Source organism: Branchiostoma belcheri, unplaced genomic scaffold (genome assembly GCF_001625305.1).
Source record: "Branchiostoma belcheri isolate BF01 breed outbred unplaced genomic scaffold, Haploidv18h27 scaffold25, whole genome shotgun sequence".
NCBI classification, from domain to species: domain Eukaryota; kingdom Metazoa; phylum Chordata; class Leptocardii; order Amphioxiformes; family Branchiostomatidae; genus Branchiostoma; species Branchiostoma belcheri.
The window spans coordinates 2792850-2815445 of record NW_017803854.1 but is presented as its reverse complement, the minus strand read 5'-3'; the positions used below and the strand labels follow the sequence as shown (position 1 = coordinate 2815445).

At 38.1% G+C, this 22596-nt stretch overlaps 1 protein-coding gene across 18 annotated transcripts in view; it reads right to left on the bottom strand.

The window, feature by feature from the left end:
• Window positions 1–2015: 2015 nt before the first annotated feature.
• LOC109471431 (MAP kinase-activating death domain protein-like) overlaps window positions 2016–22596 on the bottom strand; it is a 47980-nt gene continuing 27399 nt past the window's right edge. For 9 of the 18 annotated variants that reach the window (XM_019770717.1, XM_019770718.1, XM_019770722.1 and 6 more), the window contains 18 exons: window positions 22351–22596; window positions 20839–20934; window positions 20160–20286; window positions 18887–19013; window positions 18319–18472; window positions 17028–17114; window positions 14393–14513; window positions 13778–13883; window positions 13235–13345; window positions 12753–12860; window positions 12185–12349; window positions 11787–11859; window positions 9976–10044; window positions 9430–9536; window positions 5439–5447; window positions 3585–3654; window positions 3128–3174; window positions 2016–2176 (listed from right to left, as the gene is read on the bottom strand). In XM_019770717.1, coding sequence (XP_019626276.1) covers window positions 2075–2176; window positions 3128–3174; window positions 3585–3654; window positions 5439–5447; window positions 9430–9536; window positions 9976–10044; window positions 11787–11859; window positions 12185–12349; window positions 12753–12860; window positions 13235–13345; window positions 13778–13883; window positions 14393–14513; window positions 17028–17114; window positions 18319–18472; window positions 18887–19013; window positions 20160–20286; window positions 20839–20934; window positions 22351–22596 — 1925 coding nt within the window. In that variant the 3' untranslated portion in view covers window positions 2016–2074. Of the gene's footprint in view, window positions 2177–3127; window positions 3175–3584; window positions 3655–5438; window positions 5448–9429; window positions 9537–9975; window positions 10045–11786; window positions 11860–12184; window positions 12350–12752; window positions 12861–13234; window positions 13346–13777; window positions 13884–14392; window positions 14514–15373; window positions 15484–17027; window positions 17115–18318; window positions 18473–18886; window positions 19014–20159; window positions 20287–20838; window positions 20935–22350 lie in introns of those variants that run through there. The other 9 variants (XM_019770732.1, XM_019770733.1, XM_019770721.1 and 6 more) reach the window with 8 other exon arrangements.

Genomic DNA, 22596 nt, shown 5'->3' with positions numbered 1-22596 from the left:
CTTTACCTGTATCTATAAACCATAGTGTGAATAAAATAGATATCTAAGACTGTTACTGATCATGCTCTCATTGTAAACTATTTGTACGATACTTGGACCAATTTTGTCAGTCATTGTAGCCACTGGCTCTCTCTTACAATGTTGGTAGTCTCATGACAAAGGATCTCCTTTATCTCTTGTTTCATTGCCACTCTATCCCTCCTTACATCTGCTTGTTTTTCATTCATATGGTAATATACAACGCCCAACCATCTCTAATGATCCAACCATCAAACATGATACACGACGTAAAGAATGACATACACAATACTACTGTTTTTCCATCTGTGGCAAATGAGAAGTGGTCTTTATTCACAATGCAAATCATGATTAAGTTTATGTATAAAAATCATTCCAGTTTAGCAACTTGTCCATGTCCAAGCAACAACAAAAAAACTAACAGCATTTTAAAACCTTAACCAATGACTAACCAACAATGCAACCTCCACTATATTTTTAATGATACCTACATGATTGTATAGTTATCTATATAGCAAACAATACAAAACTCTGCTTTCGTTTGCGCTATACAACCCACTAGTTGCAGTTTGAATGTTTTACTATTATTCTAATAAGCTGGCTATGTACATAAAATGTGCAATTTCGTGGTGCACAGACTTTATACAATCAGTAATCTACTAATTACACTTCTTCTTAACTGTAAAACGATTGCACACCTCTTGTATTTCTAGCCTCCTTCACACTCTAGGGGGCAGCAGTCTTTATTTTTTGGGGGGAGTGCTGATTTGCAATTTTTACACAGGCTATAATGTAGGTTGTTTGAAAGGTGAAACTCCCTCCGCAGATATAACTCTCTGCCGCATTAAAGTAGCCTCCTTTTCAGTCATGTATAAGCGCTTCCCTCAAAAGATAGATGCTACTGCTTCCCCAAGAAGTCTGCAAATGAGGCTATTATACTATTTCCCCCATCCATAACAAGCTAATTTTAGTACTACGTTTATATTTCAGGGGAGATTTTGTTCCATCATCATTTAAGCTATATAATTTTTTTATAAATTCACTAATTGGCCATCCCCATTGCACTGTAAGTTCCAGACTTTAAGTGTAAACGTTCCACCATCACATTCACACCACCTACCAACAGGTTGGTCTACAAGATAGACTTAAGGAATGCCTAGTAAACAATCAAGTGTACTTTCACCATTTTTGAAATTGCACAATAATTTTGGGAATGATATATACTTTATACATGTTGCAGAATTACACTGTATTATAATATCAGTTAACTATATCATCTAAAACTTTGCTAAACAGCAATTCCCACATCTGACATTGTCATACATGTACAAGTACGTATCTAATTATAACCAATCAAAACTGCTAGCTGGCAATTTGAGCCATCTGATTGGCTAACCTGCTCGGCCAATAAAAACATCTCATTGACTATTCAAAAATGTCTAAGGCATAGGAGAGGCACTATGTACATATATAGGGGCAACTGCCCTGTCGGTACATGTACATTCGTTATTGCTATCTAATAGAGCTTTCATGCCTGCAACACCTTCAATTATTCTAGTCTCTAGGAAAAGGCAGACTGCATCAGACTAGTACAACTGCTCACACTAATAGTAAGTAGCATAGTTAAGCTGCCTAGAGAGAGTATGATACAGTTTTGATGGTATTTACATTTTCACACCCAGGGCATTTAAATAGTGCTACATGTTTTGTGCTGTGTGCTCAACAGCCTGTCATAGGTTGTGTCGACAAGGCATTTTTTACAGAAAAAGTGCAGGTACAATAGTCCTCTTATTACACTATCAGCATATTAAAGTCCTTTCTGTATTTGTGAAATAAAGCAGCAACAGAATACTACTAGTATTACAACTAGTTTCATGGTGGGAATCAACATGTTTTCCTGCACTGTTGATTTCATTAAGCAAAAAATTATCAGTTAGCCCTGGCTAGTACAGACCACAGTATCTGACTCAGTTTGAACTAAATGTTTTTATAGTCTAAGAATTGTTGGCCTGTAAACAAAACCCGTACTTTACTCTGTTGGTTTAAAGAGTTGAGTCTACTTGACAGGGGACTTGGCTTCTAGCTCCCTCTTCTCCTGGCTCTTAGCTGCTGCTACATAGGAGAACACACAGAGTACTGCATAGCAGATTTCATTTGCCTGCAAATGAAAGGTACAAACATAGTTAATCAATTGAAGTCAAATCTGATTATTTTATTATTTTGGAAGCTCAAATATTCTTATAGTAAGTGGAAGAGAAAATCCTACGAAAAAAGAAAATTGGCTGAGGACACCATTGCAAAGTAGATTGTTGAAGTCAAGAAGAGCGCTATAGGCATATTTCTGTTCAGATCTTTCGTACACTGAAAGTGGTGTGTTATGCCGAATGGCAGTTATAGCGGCTATACAGAAACAGATACAGAAAGTTTATTTAGCAATGTTGTCTTTAGTTAGTAGATTTTTTGGTCCAGTCAAACTATTTTCTTAGCTTTTGTAATTGGTGTATTAAAGCATGAATGTTTCAAAGTTGGAACACCATGGACCCTACTACCAGCAGTGAGCAACTCCCAGCACCAAAACCAGGTACTTCTGAAAAGCCTTAAAGTTTCCAAAACCATGATGATGCACCACAAATAAGACTTAACTATCTAGCTGTTTTTCTTCTTAGTGTGTTTGATTTTTGCCCACTTTGGGACCTTCAGCCAGCAATGGTTGCTGATATGGTGGTCAAAAAGAGGTCCTTGTGGTAAGGGCTGTCCCAAAATTATTTTTTTCAATCTTTACAATGAGTGCAATGTCATTTGCAAAAGATTTTTAATTTTGAGACAGCCTGTACCACATACAGCCTGAGCTGAAAGCTAGCCAGCAAACTTTTGAGTTGAATGTTAGGTTAGTAGATTTTTTTGGTCCACATACATGTAACTGGTAATGCTTCCCACTGCCTGTTTTATCTCCTTGGCCTAAAAAGGGGAAGAGGTGTAGGTATAATTTTAGTTTATTGACTGAATAATTTTTACAAACAAAACTTAAAAAGTGCTAATGTGTGTATAGGCACGACGGGAGTTGCTCAGTGCTGAGTCCAAAGTCAGTTAATAATGTTGCAGTACGTACCATTGCGGATTTGTATTTTCTAACGGTGACTTGTCTTGTCTGGGAATCTGTAAGGTACAAGAAAACATAGCAAGGACATAACAAAATGGTAGATGTAAAGAAGGTAGGGTGTATCCTTAATGTGTGTAAGCAGTATGTACGTGTATGTAAGAGCATTGAGAACTAATTACTTAGTACTTGTACTTGTGAACTAATTAGTACTAAACATTTTCTTCACATAAGCCAATGAAAATATAGTCTTTCTCACACTTTTTGCTTCCTGAATCCTGCAGAAAATTCTTACTCTTTTTGTGTAAGCCTAACCTTAGAAGATACAGAAGAAGCAAGAGAGAGAACTTAGGAAGATTGCATTTGCAAATGGCTAGCCTGGCACCTCTGGAATGTTTGGCTACTAGAAGGGAAGTGACCAGAGCTAGAACAGAGTGCACACCAGAGTGACAACTGTGTTGTTACTCACCAAACTGTTCAAGAACAAACACGCCCTTCTCTGTGTTGCACTTCCGGATGTCCTTCAGTTCAATGAAGGCCTGGAAGGGAGGGGAGAACGCAGTTAGGATCTGGTCAGGAAAACTACCCAATTTTAACAAAAAATAATTTTGTAATTTCGTCTGGCTGACAACATACTAGGATATTGGGATGTTCTTCTACACAACTAAAACTTCTCTCACCTAGCTTACATTTCAATATCTATCAGACACCTAGTACTCTACTGCTTCTTATAAGTCATGTATAAAGCTGTGATGAAGGCCTTCATCAGAGCTTTATACATGACTTATAAGAAGCAGTAGAGTACTCCAGTCAGGAGTTCTGAGAAAGGTGTCTGATATGTAAATGTAAGCAAGGTGCAGTGAGAGAAGTACTGGTTGTGTGTAAGAAATCCCAATCCTACCCTCTTTCAAGTTTCAGAATTTCAACTTGGGAATGAACTTACGGTCATATCATGACTAATTGAAGATGTAGACCATAATACCAAATGAATATAAATCTTAAAGCTGTTTTTTTTTTACAAAAATTTGAATATTTGTTGATCATCTGAAGATTTAATTTTTTCTACTGAATATAAAAATTACACACAAAATTGTCATTCTATAGTCTATACATTAAATAAATTTATTATGTAAAATATGAGGATAGAAACACAATGCACATGCAAATAGTCACTATCATATTGAGAGAGGCAAAGCAACACTATGGTCCACACAACTATGAAGCGTTTCCATGTGACATCATCACTGTGTCTGCCGCCATTTTGGTGTCCCTATTAGCATATCAGTGCTCAAGCATTTAAGGGTCTTCTTACCCTCTCAAATAAAATCTTAGACATAATTTTTGTCAACAGCTCAAAGAAGACAACACCACGAAAATAGAATTTTACAACTCTAAAACTTGATGACAGAACACAAATTAAAATGCCGTGTGCACTTGAGATGCAAGCAATCCATTGACATGCAAATTGGGACACCGGTATGGCGGTCAGCACTTGTCTTCTTCATGGATACAGAAAGTGAGTGAAAACGCTCTACACGAGAAAGAAAAAAAGGTGCGTTGGTTAAGACGGATTATACACTACACACACAATGCAATCACACATAACATTATCACTTCAAAACTTAATATGAGCATGCCAAACCCTGTTAGATAGAGATCACATGCTAGAGGAGATATTGAAGTACATTTAACTAAAGCTGATGTTAAGTGAATGTACAAGGAACTATTCTGTGTTAAGCAATGCAAGGAAGCAGGTTCACTCCACTTGTATGAGCTTGTCAGGGCTGGACAATCCACATTCTAATGTCTAATCAAAATGTATTCTAATTTTCTTAAACTTTTTAAAAGAAAACTATACTGTAATTTTCAGTATCAGAAACCAATTTTTTACGGCACAGGCAGGTTTGACGCTAGGAACCAGCATCAGTAAGAGTTTCATCTATCTACATGCAATGTCTCAGTGGAGGGTTAAACAGAAACAAAATGCACCTGGAGATTCATTGGCAACACCCCCACCCCACCTCTTAAACGCTGAATAATAAATTTTACGAATTCAACAAGTTTTTTTTTTTTGTAGTGGTGGTGGTGCCTGTGGATTATGTTTTGTTTTGTTTTGTTCAGAAATAGTGACTATTTCATTCACGTCTTTTATACAGTCACGTAAATGTCTTTTTACCCAACCTTCCTCACCTACTAGTGTGTTTTTTTTTCCAAATTTCCCACGTGTATACTAGGTTCTTGCTATTGCTATTTAGATTTCTAGCCCTGACGAACCCAGTCCTACTGACACTGTAAGCATGATGGCACGGAATGTACAGTATACCTCCAGCTCCTATAGAAGCATGTTGGGAGAGAAAGGAGAAAGAGGTTAGGGTCTGCAGGGAGGGTGGTGGAGGGGGACTTCACAACGCTAACCCAGCACAGCGGGTCTGCATGGGGTTTTACCACAACCTGAAATTTGTGCTCAAATCTATGGGGTTTTCTTGAGTTTGTGGGGAAAATAACCTCATGCAGACCCTTGGGCTGTTCGTACAGTGCGGTACGGTGAGGGGATGCGGCGATGACATACGAACACCATCTCACAAGGTTTGGCACAGGTGAAGCATGTCCTGTGTGAAATGTGGCCTTTCAGGCTGGCAACATGCAGGCAACATTTAATATGTACATGTAGCAACATTTTGCTACAATTTAACTGTATACAGTCAGGTTTGTTAAACCATGACTCCTTGAAATGTTGCTTTAAAGATGAGTCAAAAGCCCTTATCTTTCTATTCTGTACATTCTTTTGGTCAATAATGCACCATATCAAAATGACATACTACTGGTTATTTCCATGCAATTATATATAATTACTGTCTTCCGTAAGGTAGATAAAACAAATTAATTTTCATTCAGAAAGTCTGCATTTTCTGAAACTTCAGATTTTTTTTTAGAATGCAAACAAGCAAAACAGTAAGACTATGTCATACCCACTGCACCAAGTTCAGGAGAACTAGACATAATCATAGCTCTAGTATTGCTCTAATTCAAAATATAAATCAGCCCTTAAGCCACTACAATGTAGATTTCTGCAGTTTGATACATGCAGCCTGATTGGTCTGATCTGAACAAGATCATAAGTCTTGGTATATCAAGCACTGAACAAGGTAAAATCCGTTACAGTATCGTGTCAACTCAGTTGTTGTGGATGGAAGTGTCAGGATGAGCCATGAAAGGTGGAAGAAACAGAGTGAGTGAGTGAGAGAAAGAGAGAGAAAGAGCGAGAGAGAAAAGCAGAGATGAGAACCCAGGAGACCTGAGGAGAAGCCACGGTCACAAGCAGACTGCAGGAGGACACCCACAACGGTGTGACACCAGACATCAGCCTTTCTTATCTTGAAAACATTGAAGAAACTTCTTGCTCGTTTTGGACCATTTTTGGCTTTTCTACATTGCTTTTACTTTCAGCAGTGCTGTATGTATACAGGAAGCAATCTGCCTGCATCATCAAGTTCTGTTGCTTAAATTTCTTGATTACACTGAGACAGCTTTTGACGACAAGCATCAGTATCAAAATGAGAGGGGCTAGGAATAATTGTATAGCTGTAACATAACAATGGGGATAATTTCCACAATCTAGTTTTTACAGTGTGTTTGAAAGGTGATGTCTGGTACACACAGGCTGCAATGGAATCGATTGTTGTAAAATGTACTAAGCAAGCATGTGGGAGAAAAACATGGAAAAGGAAACAGTTATTCAATGATGCTCACAACTCATGCAGAACAAGTAACAACACCAGGGCTCAAAATTCCTTCCAGTTAGAATGTTGGCAAACTGACTCTTAACGTGTTAAGAAATACAGAAAACGAAATGCTTCCAATGGCCAGCATTACCAAATTTCAATTCTTGACAAATTCTGTCCTAAAACTTGCAATTGCAACACACTGAATGCGATGAAAGAAATGTGAAATTTGGCAATGAAAACAATATTTGGCGCTGTTTCACACTATTTTGTAAATTGTACACAACATACAGTCTTGAAACGAATTGAGTGGTGCTTGTAATCAAAAGTTATCCAGAAATTTGAATGACATACATTTAGTCTATCATATTAAACAGATAAGATGTGTCAAATCTTATATTTGGTGTTTCCTTTCAATCCCTACACAGTGATACATGATTTCTTGATAGAGGCACATATATGTAGTAAATGTCACAACAGTCCTGTGGATCTTTTGCACATGAATTTTGAACCCCAGTGTTTGCATCAAACCATTCTGGCATAGAAGGGTAAATGGAGATAGGGAAATGTATCAATGACATCCTGTATGTCACTTGTACTACAAGTATCCAAAGAAGTCCAAGATTAAGTTACCATTCAGAATAAAAGTCTAGTAGTCATATGGCACCACACAGTAGTATACAGGCACAGTATACATTTGGGATCACACTTTCTTGACACAAAATATTTGAATTATTTCTATTAATTGAATAATTTCTCATCTTGCACAATTTTCTTAGTCATTATTCTATTCATTTTAGGTTATTGACAAAAAAATTGTCACTTCAATCATCTAGCCCTGTACAGATATGTTGCAAAAAAAGAGACACAAAAACTAAAATTTTGAGTGAAGAGGTTGAACCTTCAGGAAAAAAATGTCTGGTTCGCTTCCTGCTTGACAATTACGATGGAAAAACTGCTGATCCACTCTTACCTTAACAGCTGAACGGCCCTTCCCTCGTTATTGCAAGGGAACAAGGAGGAGGGCAGCGTTTTATTTAGAGCACAGGAAACTCACTCAGGAGGACAGACTGTCACTTCACGGCATGATATCTACCTTTTTTTTCTACTGGTGCATGGAAATGATTAAGAGCCCAGAATTTGACTAAATTTGTTTGATCTATGATTCATGACATATCCTCTGCTTTTTCAAAAACAGTACCCAAAAAAAAACTTTTCAAACTAAAATCACTCATCATGATTAAGAGCACTAATTGATTCAGGACTAACAGTTTTTCCTCCATATACCTCTTAAGCTATTATTAAGTTACTGTATATATTCAAGGAAATTGGCATTGTAATTGCACAATTTTCTAAGTTTATAAATCAGATTTTGTGTAAGCCCTAAAAATTGTTGTTGTCTGCATATCATGCCATGAGACAATCTGAACCTCCTTATAACCCTGCATATCAACTGTTTTAAATCATTTAGAGCCAGTCGGTTGAGCAGTTTTGGCGACTGGTACCAACTTCACTTCGTAGGCTTCAAGTGCAATCCAGCCACCATGTACCCCTCTTTGCCAACACATGTCATGACACTAGGTACCGACTACAGACCTTTCTATGTACCCTCCAGTTTTGGGCAACGAATATCTGGTGGAAGTGCAGAGAAATGCAGTCCCTTAGAACTTAGCAGACAGCAGAAATAAGGTGAAGCTAGAAGGGTAAAGCTCTTCAACATTTCACTGAGTCCCTCTAGTCCAGATGAGTGTAAAAATAGGTAAAAACACAAATCTACACAATCATTCAATAGCTTCAAACTCTTTGCAAAATGGTCAGTAATTTTGCCTGGCTTGTTCAAAATGCTTGCAACAAATTTTCGTTCATAACATGTTGATGGTATAACAGCTCCAAATGTTCGTGTTGATTTTATAGGTTTTCCTGGAATATTTGCAGTACACTAGGGTATAGGTCTGCCTATCTCGCACTTCTCTTCATTATATAATCTCTTCCTGTTATGATTGAAGTACATGTAAGTTTCATTGTCACCTAGGTGTATATACACTGTAATTCCAACTAAACTTCAAAAGTGTGGTAATTGTAAAGTAACAACAAGTTGAAGAATTTTGGATGAACTGACAATTAAGACAAAAAATAAGAAACTAGACTGGTATTACCAACAATTTAACAGGTAGGGTGCATAAAGCACTTAATTTTTTCCACTCTTTTTGCAGTTCAGTTGGATTACATGTAGCAATTATACACAAAATAAACAGAATGCCTCATCTTGCTGCTGCACAGGAACAATGCATCAAGGCAAACACACAACACCAATGGCTCACAATCATCAGCTTGTAATGAGTAAAGCAACCAAAATCTAAAACATACGTCATGTTTATTACAACATTTTTTGCTAATTAATACCTGATATCCTTGTAATTCAATTTTCAAACACACATTCTGATAATTATATATCTATATATCATAATGTATCTACATGACTTGCTATATCATTACTAATTAGTCACATCAGTGAAAAGTTAACAGCACAATAATTTCTCTTCATACGCCTTGCTAACACTAGGTAGGATTGTAAGACAGCATTGAACGCACCTGGGTGTGAATGAACTTGAGGTTGATTCCCTCGAGCGTGACTTGTAGGAGGCCCCCCTCCCCCGTCTGCATGTCCTGGATAGGAAACTCTCCTCCCAGCTCTGGACCTGCACCAAGAGTTTCCCAAAACAACTTCATCAGGTCGGTAGAACATGCATGTCGGATATTGTGAGGAAGGTGTCTGATAGCAAGGTAAGTCTTGTTGTGTACCATCCAATTATTCTGATGAAGAACCTCATCTGGTTGGTGGATGACTGAATAGCATTGAAGTTCTTGATTCACAACCACTTGACTGTTAACATTAAAAGCCAACTTTTTGATGACCATCTGTCATGATCATAAGGGCAACAACAAGCACCCTATTACCACCGCAAAACCACTTTAAGGATCCCTGCAAAGTCTTTAGTAAGTTATCTGAGTATAAAAATGTATCTGCTATGCAGAACTCTGACTTTTAGTTGCTGTTTTGAAGCAAAGTCCCCTTGTTCCCATTAGGAATGAGCCCACCACCAGGTTACAAATTAACTGCTGTGAGCTGTAACTGACCATCCTTGTTCCTTCCATGTACATCTTCCATGGGTAGCTCTCCTATCAGCCTGGATAGAAGGCTGTACCCTAAACATGCCAAGTTTGTTGGTCAGTCACTCATTGTCTTTTTCCCAGTAGTCAATCAAAAACAAGGCTGATTTTCTGCATTAATTTTGCTAAATGCAGTTTCAGATTATACTAGATTAAAGGTCCTTCTTTAATTGCGCAAATATCAAATTCTGCATTATGGGTTGCAGAATTCGGCAGTCAAATGCTCAATTCTGCAGAACTAGACCTAGTCTCATGGGACTTGCCAATGCCACCTATTGTAATTTCCATCATGATCATGCTATAGATAACCCATATTCTAGATTATCAAGTTTCTTTCAGGATTTAGACTGTTTTTCCAGATTTATAGCCACTGTGTCACCTTTTGGGCATATTTTTTGTCCTAAATTTAAAAAAATCTAACTGCTGCAGTGTCACCTTCTGTTGTTCCAGAAGTCATGTAACACTTACCCAAGTTGTGTCCAATTTGAGGCAAGAAACAATGAATGGAGTGAAGTTATTTCTCCTCTCAAGAACTGTTACAGATTTAGTGGATTAGTCAGAAAGACACCGAAGGGTTTCAGGTTTATAAGTGCAAGGAGATAGGTAAGGTTACTACTATTCATTTTGTTATCTGCTCAACTGTTCTCGTTTTTGTTTGTGCAAATGTCTCCAAATTACTGATGAAACTGTTAGTACCTGAGTGAGTATTACAATTAGCCACCCTCCTGATAGTTTCCATGTTACCCCGTGATTGTTAGTGTCCTGGACAGATTTAGACTACTTTAAATTTACATATAGTAGTAGGCACACTTAAATTCGTAAGAGAATTACTTTCAACAGTTATATTCAATTTGGATGGGGCTAGTATGGGAGATTTGTCTAGGTACTGATTAAAGTTGAGGTTATGAAATCTCATTCATGAAGGAGTGTGAGTGTGGATGAAACTTTAGAGAATGTACAGGTCAAAATTGTGTTCTGAAAATGGATTGCATGCAGTTACCTAAAATGGAAAACGAATGAAAAGAACTAACAGTAACTACATTATTTTTTTGTTTGCATCTACTTCATACATTGTATATTGGCAAATGACAGCAGTAATAATTTACTTTGACTTTCAGGCAGCATGGCTGATTTTGAAAGTCAACAATAATTACATTGTTGACTTTCAAAATTTTAGTCGATCTCCAAATGTTAAATTACGTCAGATACAAGTCATGTACTATGTTACAAGAAGGCCAGAATTCCTTGATACATTTTCATTTTCTGCTTAGGCCACACCAATTTAATTTGTTGGTTCTTGGATTTTTTCAGAAAAAATATGAAGCGACAGGGCGAAAAAAAAATAAAAATAAAAACAGGTCTAGGCATCCTCTTATAGCCCCAAATGCTACAATATGAGCCATGAAGTCAACAAAAAAGGCTGGGTTGAAATTTAAAGCATAAATTTTGAACTTTTAATCAAACCACTGCATTGATAGATGGAAAAAACTGTAACAACTAGGAAGAAAAGGAATTTCCTCAACTGTTGGCGGCAAAATATGAGCATTTTTGAGTTGATTCAGAACCAGAATCTTTTTTATTTTTTTTTCAAATCAGAAAAAAAATGAAGAGGCGAATCCGAGAACCAACAAATTAAATTGGTGTGGCCTTAGTCACATTTCTGGAATTAACAGCAGGTCTCACAATTCATGTGTAGTTACACATGATCCATATAGTGCGTGTAAATGTAAGGAAAGGAAAGGATAATCAAGAAGGGAACATAAAGAACAGATCCTTACCTGGCTTCTTCCCATTCTGCTTGGCAGCAGCCTTCTCCATACTGTCCTTCACACAGAAGTAAAGCTCCTTGCACTGTGGGCAGAAGGGGGAGGAGGGTATTCAATACACTCTTTTTGTCGTATTGCACAAGTCCTGTATGGCTACCTTTCCTCTAGAAGGCAAATATTGCTGATTGACCATAATATTATGAATATCGCCTCCTTCAGTCAATATTGACCATGGCAAAATAATAATTGTTAACATCCCTACAGCTTCAGCTATGGCAGAATAGTTATGATGAAGATGACAGTCTCTGCCACATAGGGCACATCTGTAAGCTGGCTCAGGTCTATTCCCCGTTGTTAGTTTAAACATATTGCAGCATAAAATTAAAAACTGCCAGGATTGTGTGACAAACCTTCTTGGTGTAGAACTTGTTGAGCTGTGTCTGGTTGTCCTTCTTCCTCCAGAGACACAGCACCTTGGTCTTGGGGCAGTAGGTCATGTTGATGAGTTTCTCGTACCACCACCTCTCCTGGATCTGTCCATTCCCAGTCCTCAGCACAATCGCATCATCACACACCTAGTGAAAAAGAGTCCGAGATATCTTAGGTTAACTTTTGCACAGTTTCCTCAAAAAAGCTCTACATGAGTCTGTGTTTGAGTTTATTCGGATCCACACTTGTCATACATATAAAGTTGCTATTCTTCCTGTGGAATGCCATGAACAATTCATGGCATCATCACACACCTAGTGAAGATGAGTCTGTGATATCTTAACTTTAATTTGCCCTGACATACCAGCTAAAGTTTCCTCTGTCAAAAAAGCTCTATATTCATCATGCCATAAACAATTTTAGGCATCAACACACATGTAGACAGTGAAGGAGAGATGTTCTGACTTTTTTTACATTTAAAGCCTTCTCTCGCTATATTGAGAGCACACAGGCATAGCATACACATATAAAAACACTTAAGATCCTTACCTCCATGAAGAGTAGGTCTCCCCGTGTGTCTGTGCCTGCATGGACCACAAACGTCTGTTTCCTCATGTATCTGCTGCTGTAGGGCTTCAGGTCAATGTCATTTCCGTGCTGTAATGAAAATAAACGCATATATATCATTAATGTATACTTAACCTTCTTCCTGATGTCTAACCCAGGAAAATATAAAATTGGTATCAAACAGCTTCCTTAGCAGGCTGAAGGTAAAAAGTTTTTATGATCACAAAATTTCTATGCCCTGTGCTTTGCAGTTTGCTCATACAAATACAAAGTGTCACTGGGTCACTCTATTGACAAAGACCAAAGTGACTGGTTGAAAGCTCTAAGTGAGAACAATTATCTTGTGTTGGAAAAATATCTTAATTTTAACTTAAAACATTACTACCAACACAGATGAACTTTCAGACCATCTAAACTTCTAAGACTTTCATCTGCACAGCAAGCAAACAGTGCTTTCCCCTCACCAGGTTGTTGATCTGGTCCAACACGTCCATGATGTCCTGACTGTACAGCAGCCCGATGTGAGACTTTCCCAGCAGCCTCCTCACCTTCCTGCGACACTCGTTCTTACTCACCTGAACAACAGATGGTTTATAATGAAGATTAGACATCCAGGTAATAACTTAAGTGTTTTCAGCACCAAGGACAGGGATAGTGTTTTCAGTACCAGGGACAGGGATTGTGTTTTCAGCACCAAGGGCAGGGACAATGTTTTCAGCACCAAGGACAATGATAGTGTTTTCAGCACCAAGGACAATGATAGTGTTTTCAGTACCAGGGATAGTGTTTTCAGTTCCAGGGACAGGGATAGTGATAGTGTTTTCAGCACCAGGGACAGGGATAGTGTTTTCAGTACCAGGGACAGGGATAGTGATAGTGTTTTCAGCACCAAGGACAGGGAAGGGCAGGGATAGTTTTCAGCACCAAGGGCAGGGATGGTGTTTTCAGCACTAGGGACAGGGATAGTGTTTTCAGCACCAGGGACAGTGAAGATCTGTGATACAGACCTGCATGGAGACCATGTAGGCCACCAGGTTGAACAACTGGGTTGACAGGAGTTTGTCCTCATCTTCCTCCAGACGTTTTCTGTCCTCAGCACTCATGGCCTTGTACCTGAGGAGATATGCATGAAGGTATTGAATAACTGTTAACCTTATAAATAAGCACAAGGAAGTTGTCATTTGACTACCAATTATCTATTGGTTATGGGGTTAGGCAAATTCAGTTGCCTAACCCTCAGTTCAAATGCTGAAATGAAGTTACAAAATCGAACTTGAATTCAGGATGACCAATGGCTGAAACATCTTAATATAATATGAGCTGACTTAAGCAGCTTTTATCTTTTTCAGTTGTGCCAGCTAGTCGTATCTGCAGCTTAAACATTGTACCTGTAGTAGTTGTACAACTGTACTACCAGTTCTATCAACTACATGTATGCTAATGTTAGCCACAGGTGTCTGTCTAGAATGTCAATCTCCGCAAAACACATGTTATGTCACCAAAAAATTTTACAGAACCAATTCAAAGCGAGCACCCCTTACATGATCCCCCTTCCCATGTGTCATGAGTCTTCCACCAAATAAAATTTGATACGCAAACTAAAGAAGATCTCATATACTGACCTGTCAATCATGTCAGCTGGTGCCTGGTCCATGCCCACCAGCTCCCTCTCCTGTGCCACCAGGTCCAGGAAGCCGTCCTCCCAGAACTGCATGTTCTCCCACAGCTGGGAACGCTCCTTTCCTGAAACGCACGGCCGTCAAACCGGTTGCCATGACAATAAACACTTGTGCCAGACAGGATGATGATGATGAAAACAAGCTGCCGTTTATGTATGATATCTTATGTTTGGAGCCAAGATTGAAATTTGAAACATATGAAACTGCCAGGAATTTCATGCTAACTGAATTAACCATAAGTAAAGGTGAACAACTGTATGCTCCATGTGTTTTTTTCCTCGACATAATCAAAGCTTAAGTTGTAGTGACTTAAAATACCTTTTCTCAACAACATGCAATTTATTTGCCAATTTTCTTTCAAAGAACAATCTTGGCTCCAGGCCATCTCATCAGGTACAACAACATGCCAGTCAATGTAGGACATGCATTTGGTGTATAAATACACACACGTAGAACCATTCCATAGTATAGCCAATGGCTTCTTGACTGAGTGCATTCCAAACCTTGCATGCTCAGAGTCTGATGCTGACAGTGACTCTTGCATTACTCAGGTGAGGTGAGGATCGTTACACAGGAACGACGTTCAACACAGCCTCTACAATCTACTTAACACGTTGGCAGAACGTACTGCACCTACACAAAACCTGGGTTTTTCACAATTCTTGTCAGATTTTTTTCAGAATTTTGCCTGTTGCAGAAAATATCTTTTCCTGCATAACATTTGGAAACTATAGACAGGATGTTAACCTTATATGTGCAGATACGACCTTATATGAGACATTTTGCCAAAGTGCTGTGCACAATACATTACGGCTTTTGTAGGTGCAGTATGTTCTGCCGACGTGCTAATCTACCACAACGACGTGGACAGTCGATCCATATAGTACACACAACTGTATATTATCATACAAGTGAGCCTGTATGTCACACTGATGTAAACTATTTACCATTGCCCCACACAGTCTGTGTGACTGTTTGCTGTATGTCTGACACAGCGGTTATGCCTGTCATGCCAACCGACTTGACAAAAGGCACTAGGAAACACAATACACAACATCAAACACACTGCAGGTTACGCCACACCCATGCAGTCACTCGCTTCCCAGATTTCGTTTCATGGGGATAAAACAGTGTTAGAGAATGAAGGGGACACAAGCTTAAGGAGAAATCTCAAAATTAGTTTTTCCTATAATCACCTAAAATGCCTTAAAAATGAAATTGTGTGACTCAAAATTTGAATTGGAATCATTCAGTTACAGGAGGTTTAGAAGAATCAAGTTAAACATAACAAAGGGAAATGAGAATAAAAGTTCTTTTTTCATACATAAAGGGAAATCTCCGTTATTAATACTTTATGGCAGTTTATACTTTCAAAAAAATCAGTGACCCGAAATCTGTGAACCAAGTAAAAGTATCGGTGTGGCCACAGCAAAATTTTGCTAAACCCCAACTTAATATTCAGCCTGCTGTCATGCTTTAAACGTTAGCAAAATCAGGAAACAGCCAGATCCCCAAAAAGCAGTCCTATAAAAATTCAACACTCCATTCATGCATGTCTATAGATTAATAATATTAACGTACAACAAGCTCTAGTACTCAAATGACCTTTGAAGTCATAAGTAACACAGACAATGCCTCTTGATGACTTTTGGTAGTTTCAGTCTGGTATATTCCTTTTTACCTTCAACAAAATCAACTTTGCTGTTACTTTTCAGTACTTGTAATATAAAGGACCTGCACTTCATTGACAGTGCACCTCTGTGTCATTCACAGGGGTGGGATCATCAACACAGTCAAATAACCCTTGAAATAAGCAAGCCATCAAAAGGCACTAGTACTATCTGTGCATCTTTGAATGCCAAGTTTCAGAATTCTGCAGCACAACACTGGACTCAGTGCACAAGACAAGCAGCAGTATGCACAACGTATGAGAACAGACACCACAGACTGCAACCAGACAATGCCAGACTGAGTGTGGAAAGTAAAATGAAGACTGCAGGGGGATGGATCATGCAACAACTGACAATGTTAACATTGACTGCACAAGGATATACAAATTTACAGGATGAGCAAGCCTGAAAGTTAATTAGCAAAGACTGAAAACTTTCAGGATTTGGGACAACAACAAGAGATTTTCAACATGCTTCATTTTGTACAACATACATGACTTTTTTATAGGAAAATTGAGAAGAAAATTACTATTAAGCATCCTCAATAGTACTGAGAAGGCCAACACCAAAAGTCTTGTGAAATGAACTGAGACCCCTACTAACTTTTAACGCAGACTACAAAAATCTGCAAACATGAGAATATTTTCAGGTGTATCAAACTACACACAAATACAATACAGTACATGTATGAAGGATGAAATCAACATCCATTGAATTTGAAGTTAGAACAAGCTGGGGTGATAAGTCCATGATAAGAAACAAAACAAAGAAGACTGGTTAAAAGACTGGAGAACATGCTGGTTACGCTCCGGCATTAGTGGAAGGATTAATGGAAAACACCTAGCTTAGAACACCCCTACGATCGAACAGTGGTACAGACAACACAGCACACCACACAAGGACTGTACCATCAGGGGTGAGGATCGTGGGGGTGGAAATTTCACTGTCTTCATCCCAGAACGGAATCTGGTCCCAGATGCTGGTACGTTCCAGGCCTACGTTTTAAGTGTTGAATGGAAGGCATGCAGGGGAAGACAGAGAAGAAACACACACAAAAAATGGGTTAGGCCACACAGATTAGATCTTGTGATTACCACAAACTTTCATAACATCTTTCTCACAACATTAGAAGACTGTAAGCTCCTATAATCAAATTGAAGACATTCAAAGCTGTTTATACTGATGGCCAATGCTGGCATCTTTTGCCATCCCACCTATACCAATTTTGTTTTGAGAAAGCCAACACACTTTACTTCTTTCATGTTAAGAACTGTTATCTACCTGCAGCTGGGGGTCTCTCTATAAAGTTTCATTCCTAACATTTGTGGGGAAATAAGGTACCTAAAACACTGGACTGAACCAAAAGCATATATGACTCATAGTATAATATTATGAAGCTTGAAAATGACAACATAAAGGTACGAAGCAGAATGTAGACAAGGCACTGTGCAGGGAACAATACAACATTCAGACAAACTTAGTCTAACAAATGACCATAAAGCACATGAATTAAAAGAAGGAGGAACCAAGTAACCAACATCCAGGGAAACTATATGCAAACCAAAGCACCAAGAAAGAAAACTGTTTAGATCAGTAACTGAAACTTAAGTATCCTGTAATTGTACTAATCAGTACAAGACTAATACATTATGACTTAATCTAATACAAACAATGCATATAATTTTTTATTTATTATCATTAACTGGGCATAATCTGCTGAATGTAGAAATACAACTAATTTTGAATATCAATAACCATAGAGTATGAAAGACTGTTACAGTAAAAAGTAACAAAATGATGTAATACCAGATCATCAAAAAGTAATCATAATACCATGCAAGTACTTGCTTCAACTTATAAAGCAATGCTTATTATAATAACTAACATTCAACATTGACACAATGTCAAGTAATAATTTCTGTATCCTAGTCCTCAGAATGGTTTATCTAATAATAAGCCATATCCTTTTCATCACCTTCCACTCTGGTAGTTAGCATACATGTACATTTTGTACATGTGCAAGACTTAAGTGCACATTCACTAAATATCACTAAATTCTCACACTGTCAGTAAGATACACAGCACTAACAAATAACTTTCTGCATATGTAAGTACTCATTCACAAATATGTACTACATACATGTTGTATTCTCACATTGTCAGTGAGATATACAATAAACTCTAAGAAACAACCCATACCTATAAGTCCCTCAAAGATGTAATGCCTCTCGATGCCGTCCTGAGTGGATCCTGCTGTGCTGATGAGATGACCGTTCCTGTAGCGGAAGCCTTTACTGAGAGTACTCTTACTGTGCCACGTGGTGGTGGGGGCTCTGCGACCAGGGGACATTTGCTGCAAACACAGAATAGTTGTAAACAATAGTTAAATTCCTTAGAAATGCTTTTTTGAAAGAGTTTCAAAATTATGCCAGATACATTGGGAGTCAATTTAAAATTCCTTTGGATGGCTTTTTTGAAATACCTACTATATAATTACATGTATGCCAGATGTACCAGAGGTCATTTGAAACAATTAATATGGTTAAAATCAGTGAAGGACATCTAGTCTCAATTGCTTTCAATTATTCAACCTTTTTTCATTTTTAAATTTCCAATTTTCCCATTGTATGGAATCATGTTCTTCCCTTTTTAGCTGAGAAGCATTTTGCATGACATGCAAGATGCATATGCCTTACCCTGCATTTTCTTATATCTTTTTTATTATCATGGCTATTTCTAACAAAGTTTCCCTGTCATCAGTGCTTACCCCCCCAGTTCTCTCGATCTCGCTGTCTGACACGGCTGCCCGGATGGAGTGGTGGTTGATTCTCTGTGGCCACAGGTTCTCATTGCTGGCCGTGCTGTAGTCACTGTCATTAGCAAGAGTCTCCGAACTGTGGGCACAGCAATCATCATTATAGAAACATAATACATTTGAATAATCACCTCCGGAAAACAGTTTATAGTGTTTTTATGGCTTCACCACTATGTGGTGAAGACATATTGTTACCTCCATGAAAAATGGAGGTATTGTTTTTGTCCTGTCTGTGTGTCTGTGTGTGTGTGTGTGTTTGTGTTTCCACACATTTGTAGTCATTTGCATAATTAATTAGCACATGCTAATATGAAATAATGGCAAAGGATAGGAAGTCGTCACCCAAAATATTGTAATTTGAGTTAAGAAAACCATAAATTAAACTGTTAATTACATCCTTACTTCCATGTACAATGAGAGAAATCCCCCAATAACAATTTTACATATTTCATGGATTTATGAGATCTCCGAATTCTTGTTTTTATGTCTTCACCACTATGTGGTGAAGACATATTGTTTTTACGTCCATTAAAAAATGGAGGTATTGTTTTTGGTGTGTCTGTGTGTCTGTCTGTCTGTGTGTCTGTCTGTCTGAGTGTGTGTTTGTGTTTGTGTTTGTGTTTCCGCACATTTGTAGTCAGCATAACTTCATTGTGATGATATTTGGTATGCTGGTAAGTCTTTGGAAGACGAAGGTCAAGGTCAAACATGGGCCTTCTGGTGGATGATCTTTTGTCCTGAACATGCTATGGTCTTGACTTTTTGGTGACAGAGGTTTTCCTTAGACACACACACACACACACACACACACACACACACACACGCCAAAAACAATAGCTCCATTTTTCATGGTGGTAAGTAGATTATGCTAATTACAACCTTATTTCCATAGTCAATGAGACAAATAAAAAAGAATTTACGAAAGCTCAGATATTGTATGGAGGTATGAGATCTTTGAATTCTTGTTCCTCCTGTTTCTTCTTCTACTCCTTCTCCTTCTCCTTCTTCTCCTCCTGTCATTTCTTTAAAAGGATTCAATTTCTTCATTTTTGGGCAAAATAACACAAAATTTGGCATGAAGGTAGAGTCTTTGAAGTTACAAACCAAATTCATCATTATTTTTCATTCTTCCACTTCATACAAGTCATAGTTAAAGGCATTAACTTTAAGCCATGACAAAAACAAATGACACACATGTCGGTAGAGTTTTTATAGCAAAGCTTACCTGTTGCTAACAAGAGTGCTGGACTCTGACACTGTATCAGAGTCAACACTGTTGTTTTTGTTCATTTTTCTCCTCTGTTTGATGTAAAGAAGGTCTTCTGCTGACTTGATGTCTTCATCAATGCCCTCTGTTAGAAAAATAATTTAAAAACACAATCTTATAAAACCATCATCAAATCATAATAGTTAAAATTAGGACTATTTTGAAAATCCTTCCAAAAAGTGTAGTGAATGAATTCTTAAGCATTTTTCTTCAACGTGTTGAATGCTTATTTTGTCCATCTTAGATTTGTTATGACTGACTGTCAAGTGTTTCTTGTATGATGTATGATTGTCAAAGATCAATTATAAAATATGTATCTGACCAGTGCAGGTAAAATTTGTCTGGTGCAAGTAATTTTCAATGTCACCTGTGCCAGGGCAGGTATGCAGGAAAAAGGATTTCAATCCCTGACTGCACGTCCATGGTATTCTTCAGAAACAGTACCATAATGATTGCAATGTAAATGCATACCATTAACCTTCACATATGGTCTGCTATGTTTAACTTAATTCTTACTCAGACACATTCATATATTATGGTCAGACATGCAGAAGAAACGGAGCAAAAACAATATATTTTCCTTCGATAAACATACTAATATCTCTGTAATTTGAGCTACGTTGCCGGCCTGACCTACCTGCCCCTTCTATGATGCTCTCCCTGTCCGACTCCTTGTCCTCACCAGATGTTGTCGACCCCTCAGGTTTTTCAACAACCTCAAAACCGTCACTCCCTGAAAATCATACAGGCTGGATTAATGTCACAGGAGGATACACAGCTGACATGTGCAATCATGTAGATACATACATTCACATTTGCTCTGTATTTAAAAATACACAGCTAATAGTATATACCTAAACATGCTTAGCCTAGTGAATTTCAAGGGCAAAATACTGAATGGCTGTCCATATCTCAGAGCTAGAACGGATGCTGACTTCATTTTCATGGAATACAATTATACCGGTATCATCTAATTAAGAAATTGAGATGCAAAAGGTCTGTATTTGAGAAGACCAACACACAATCTTAGAGAACTGATTCTCAAATTGTCAATATATCTGACAGAGTGTACCTGATAGTCCCATAGAGGGGGACAATAGATTTTTCAATCTTTAAGTTTTACTTAGTAAACTTAAAGATAAGTAACATATCTGACAAAAAAAGGTTCATTTTAAAAGTGTAACATACCATAAGTGTGCATCAGTTCTGATTTATTTGTAAAGTAGAGATATTATAGCTGACAGTCAAATGCCAGCTTATGATCATATCATTATGAATACAGCAATGTTAGAAGGGCATCATGGAGTAATGAATTAAATCAATAAGATCACATGGCACTAATGTGGAGCATTTTCCTTCCCTCATGAATAAAGCAATGGATGTACCAATGACACAATGCTAGATGAACAACAGGATACATGAATGCACTTACACAGAGGTTTAGAATTACCAAGTACACAAACTTTGACAGTAAAAGGCCAGACTGCCTACTTCATTCCATTCTTCCTCCAGCACCTAACGTCATAATATATAGTACAGTCAAACTTGCCCAAACGACCATCTCTATAAGCCTGGCCATAGTGACCGCTTTTCTCGGTCCCTGAGTGGTTGTGTTAGGTACGTTTGACTGTTACAGTAGTAACAACTGACGACGATCCAGGCTGAATCAACAACTGCACAACAGCAACAATTTCAGCACCTCGGACTCACTTTCTACCAGTATGCACTCTTTCTCATGGCTACTGTTATCATCCCATGGTGTATATTAGTAGTAAACAAGCTAATCTAAGGGTAACTCATTGTATGAGCAATGTACAATGTATCATTACATTCACAATATGAAAAACTACACGTACAGTAACTGCTACCAACAGATTAATGTTATCCTCCCTACACCATTTTGAGCAGAGACAGCTTCAATGCATGGCTACCTCACTTACCTTTGCTTACTACATACAATCATCACAGCACACCACAGTGTACAAGTCTCCCATCCATAGGCTGGTTATCCGATGTACAATAATTTACAACATTCAAAACAATTACACTGTCATGCAACATGCACAGGCAGTTCAATACAGCGTAACAATATTATTAATTAGAAGTACATGTATTTGATTAGTTTCTGTCCAAATTTCTGTCCACTTACCTGGTTTATACCGGTAAGTGGCAGTCCAGACTGGGTTACGGGAAGCGCGAGAGGACGCTCCCCAATATATGGTTGTTTCGTCATCAGACTTTTCCCCCTTAGAGACGCCTTTCAACAAACTACCGACGACGGAAGAAGCTGTCTTAGGTATCCAGGAGCTGCCCCACAGGACTGATTCGGGGAGCCAATGGTCAAGAGTTGGGAGGGAAATGCTGGGCAGTGGAATGAAGGTGGGGGATTCCAAAG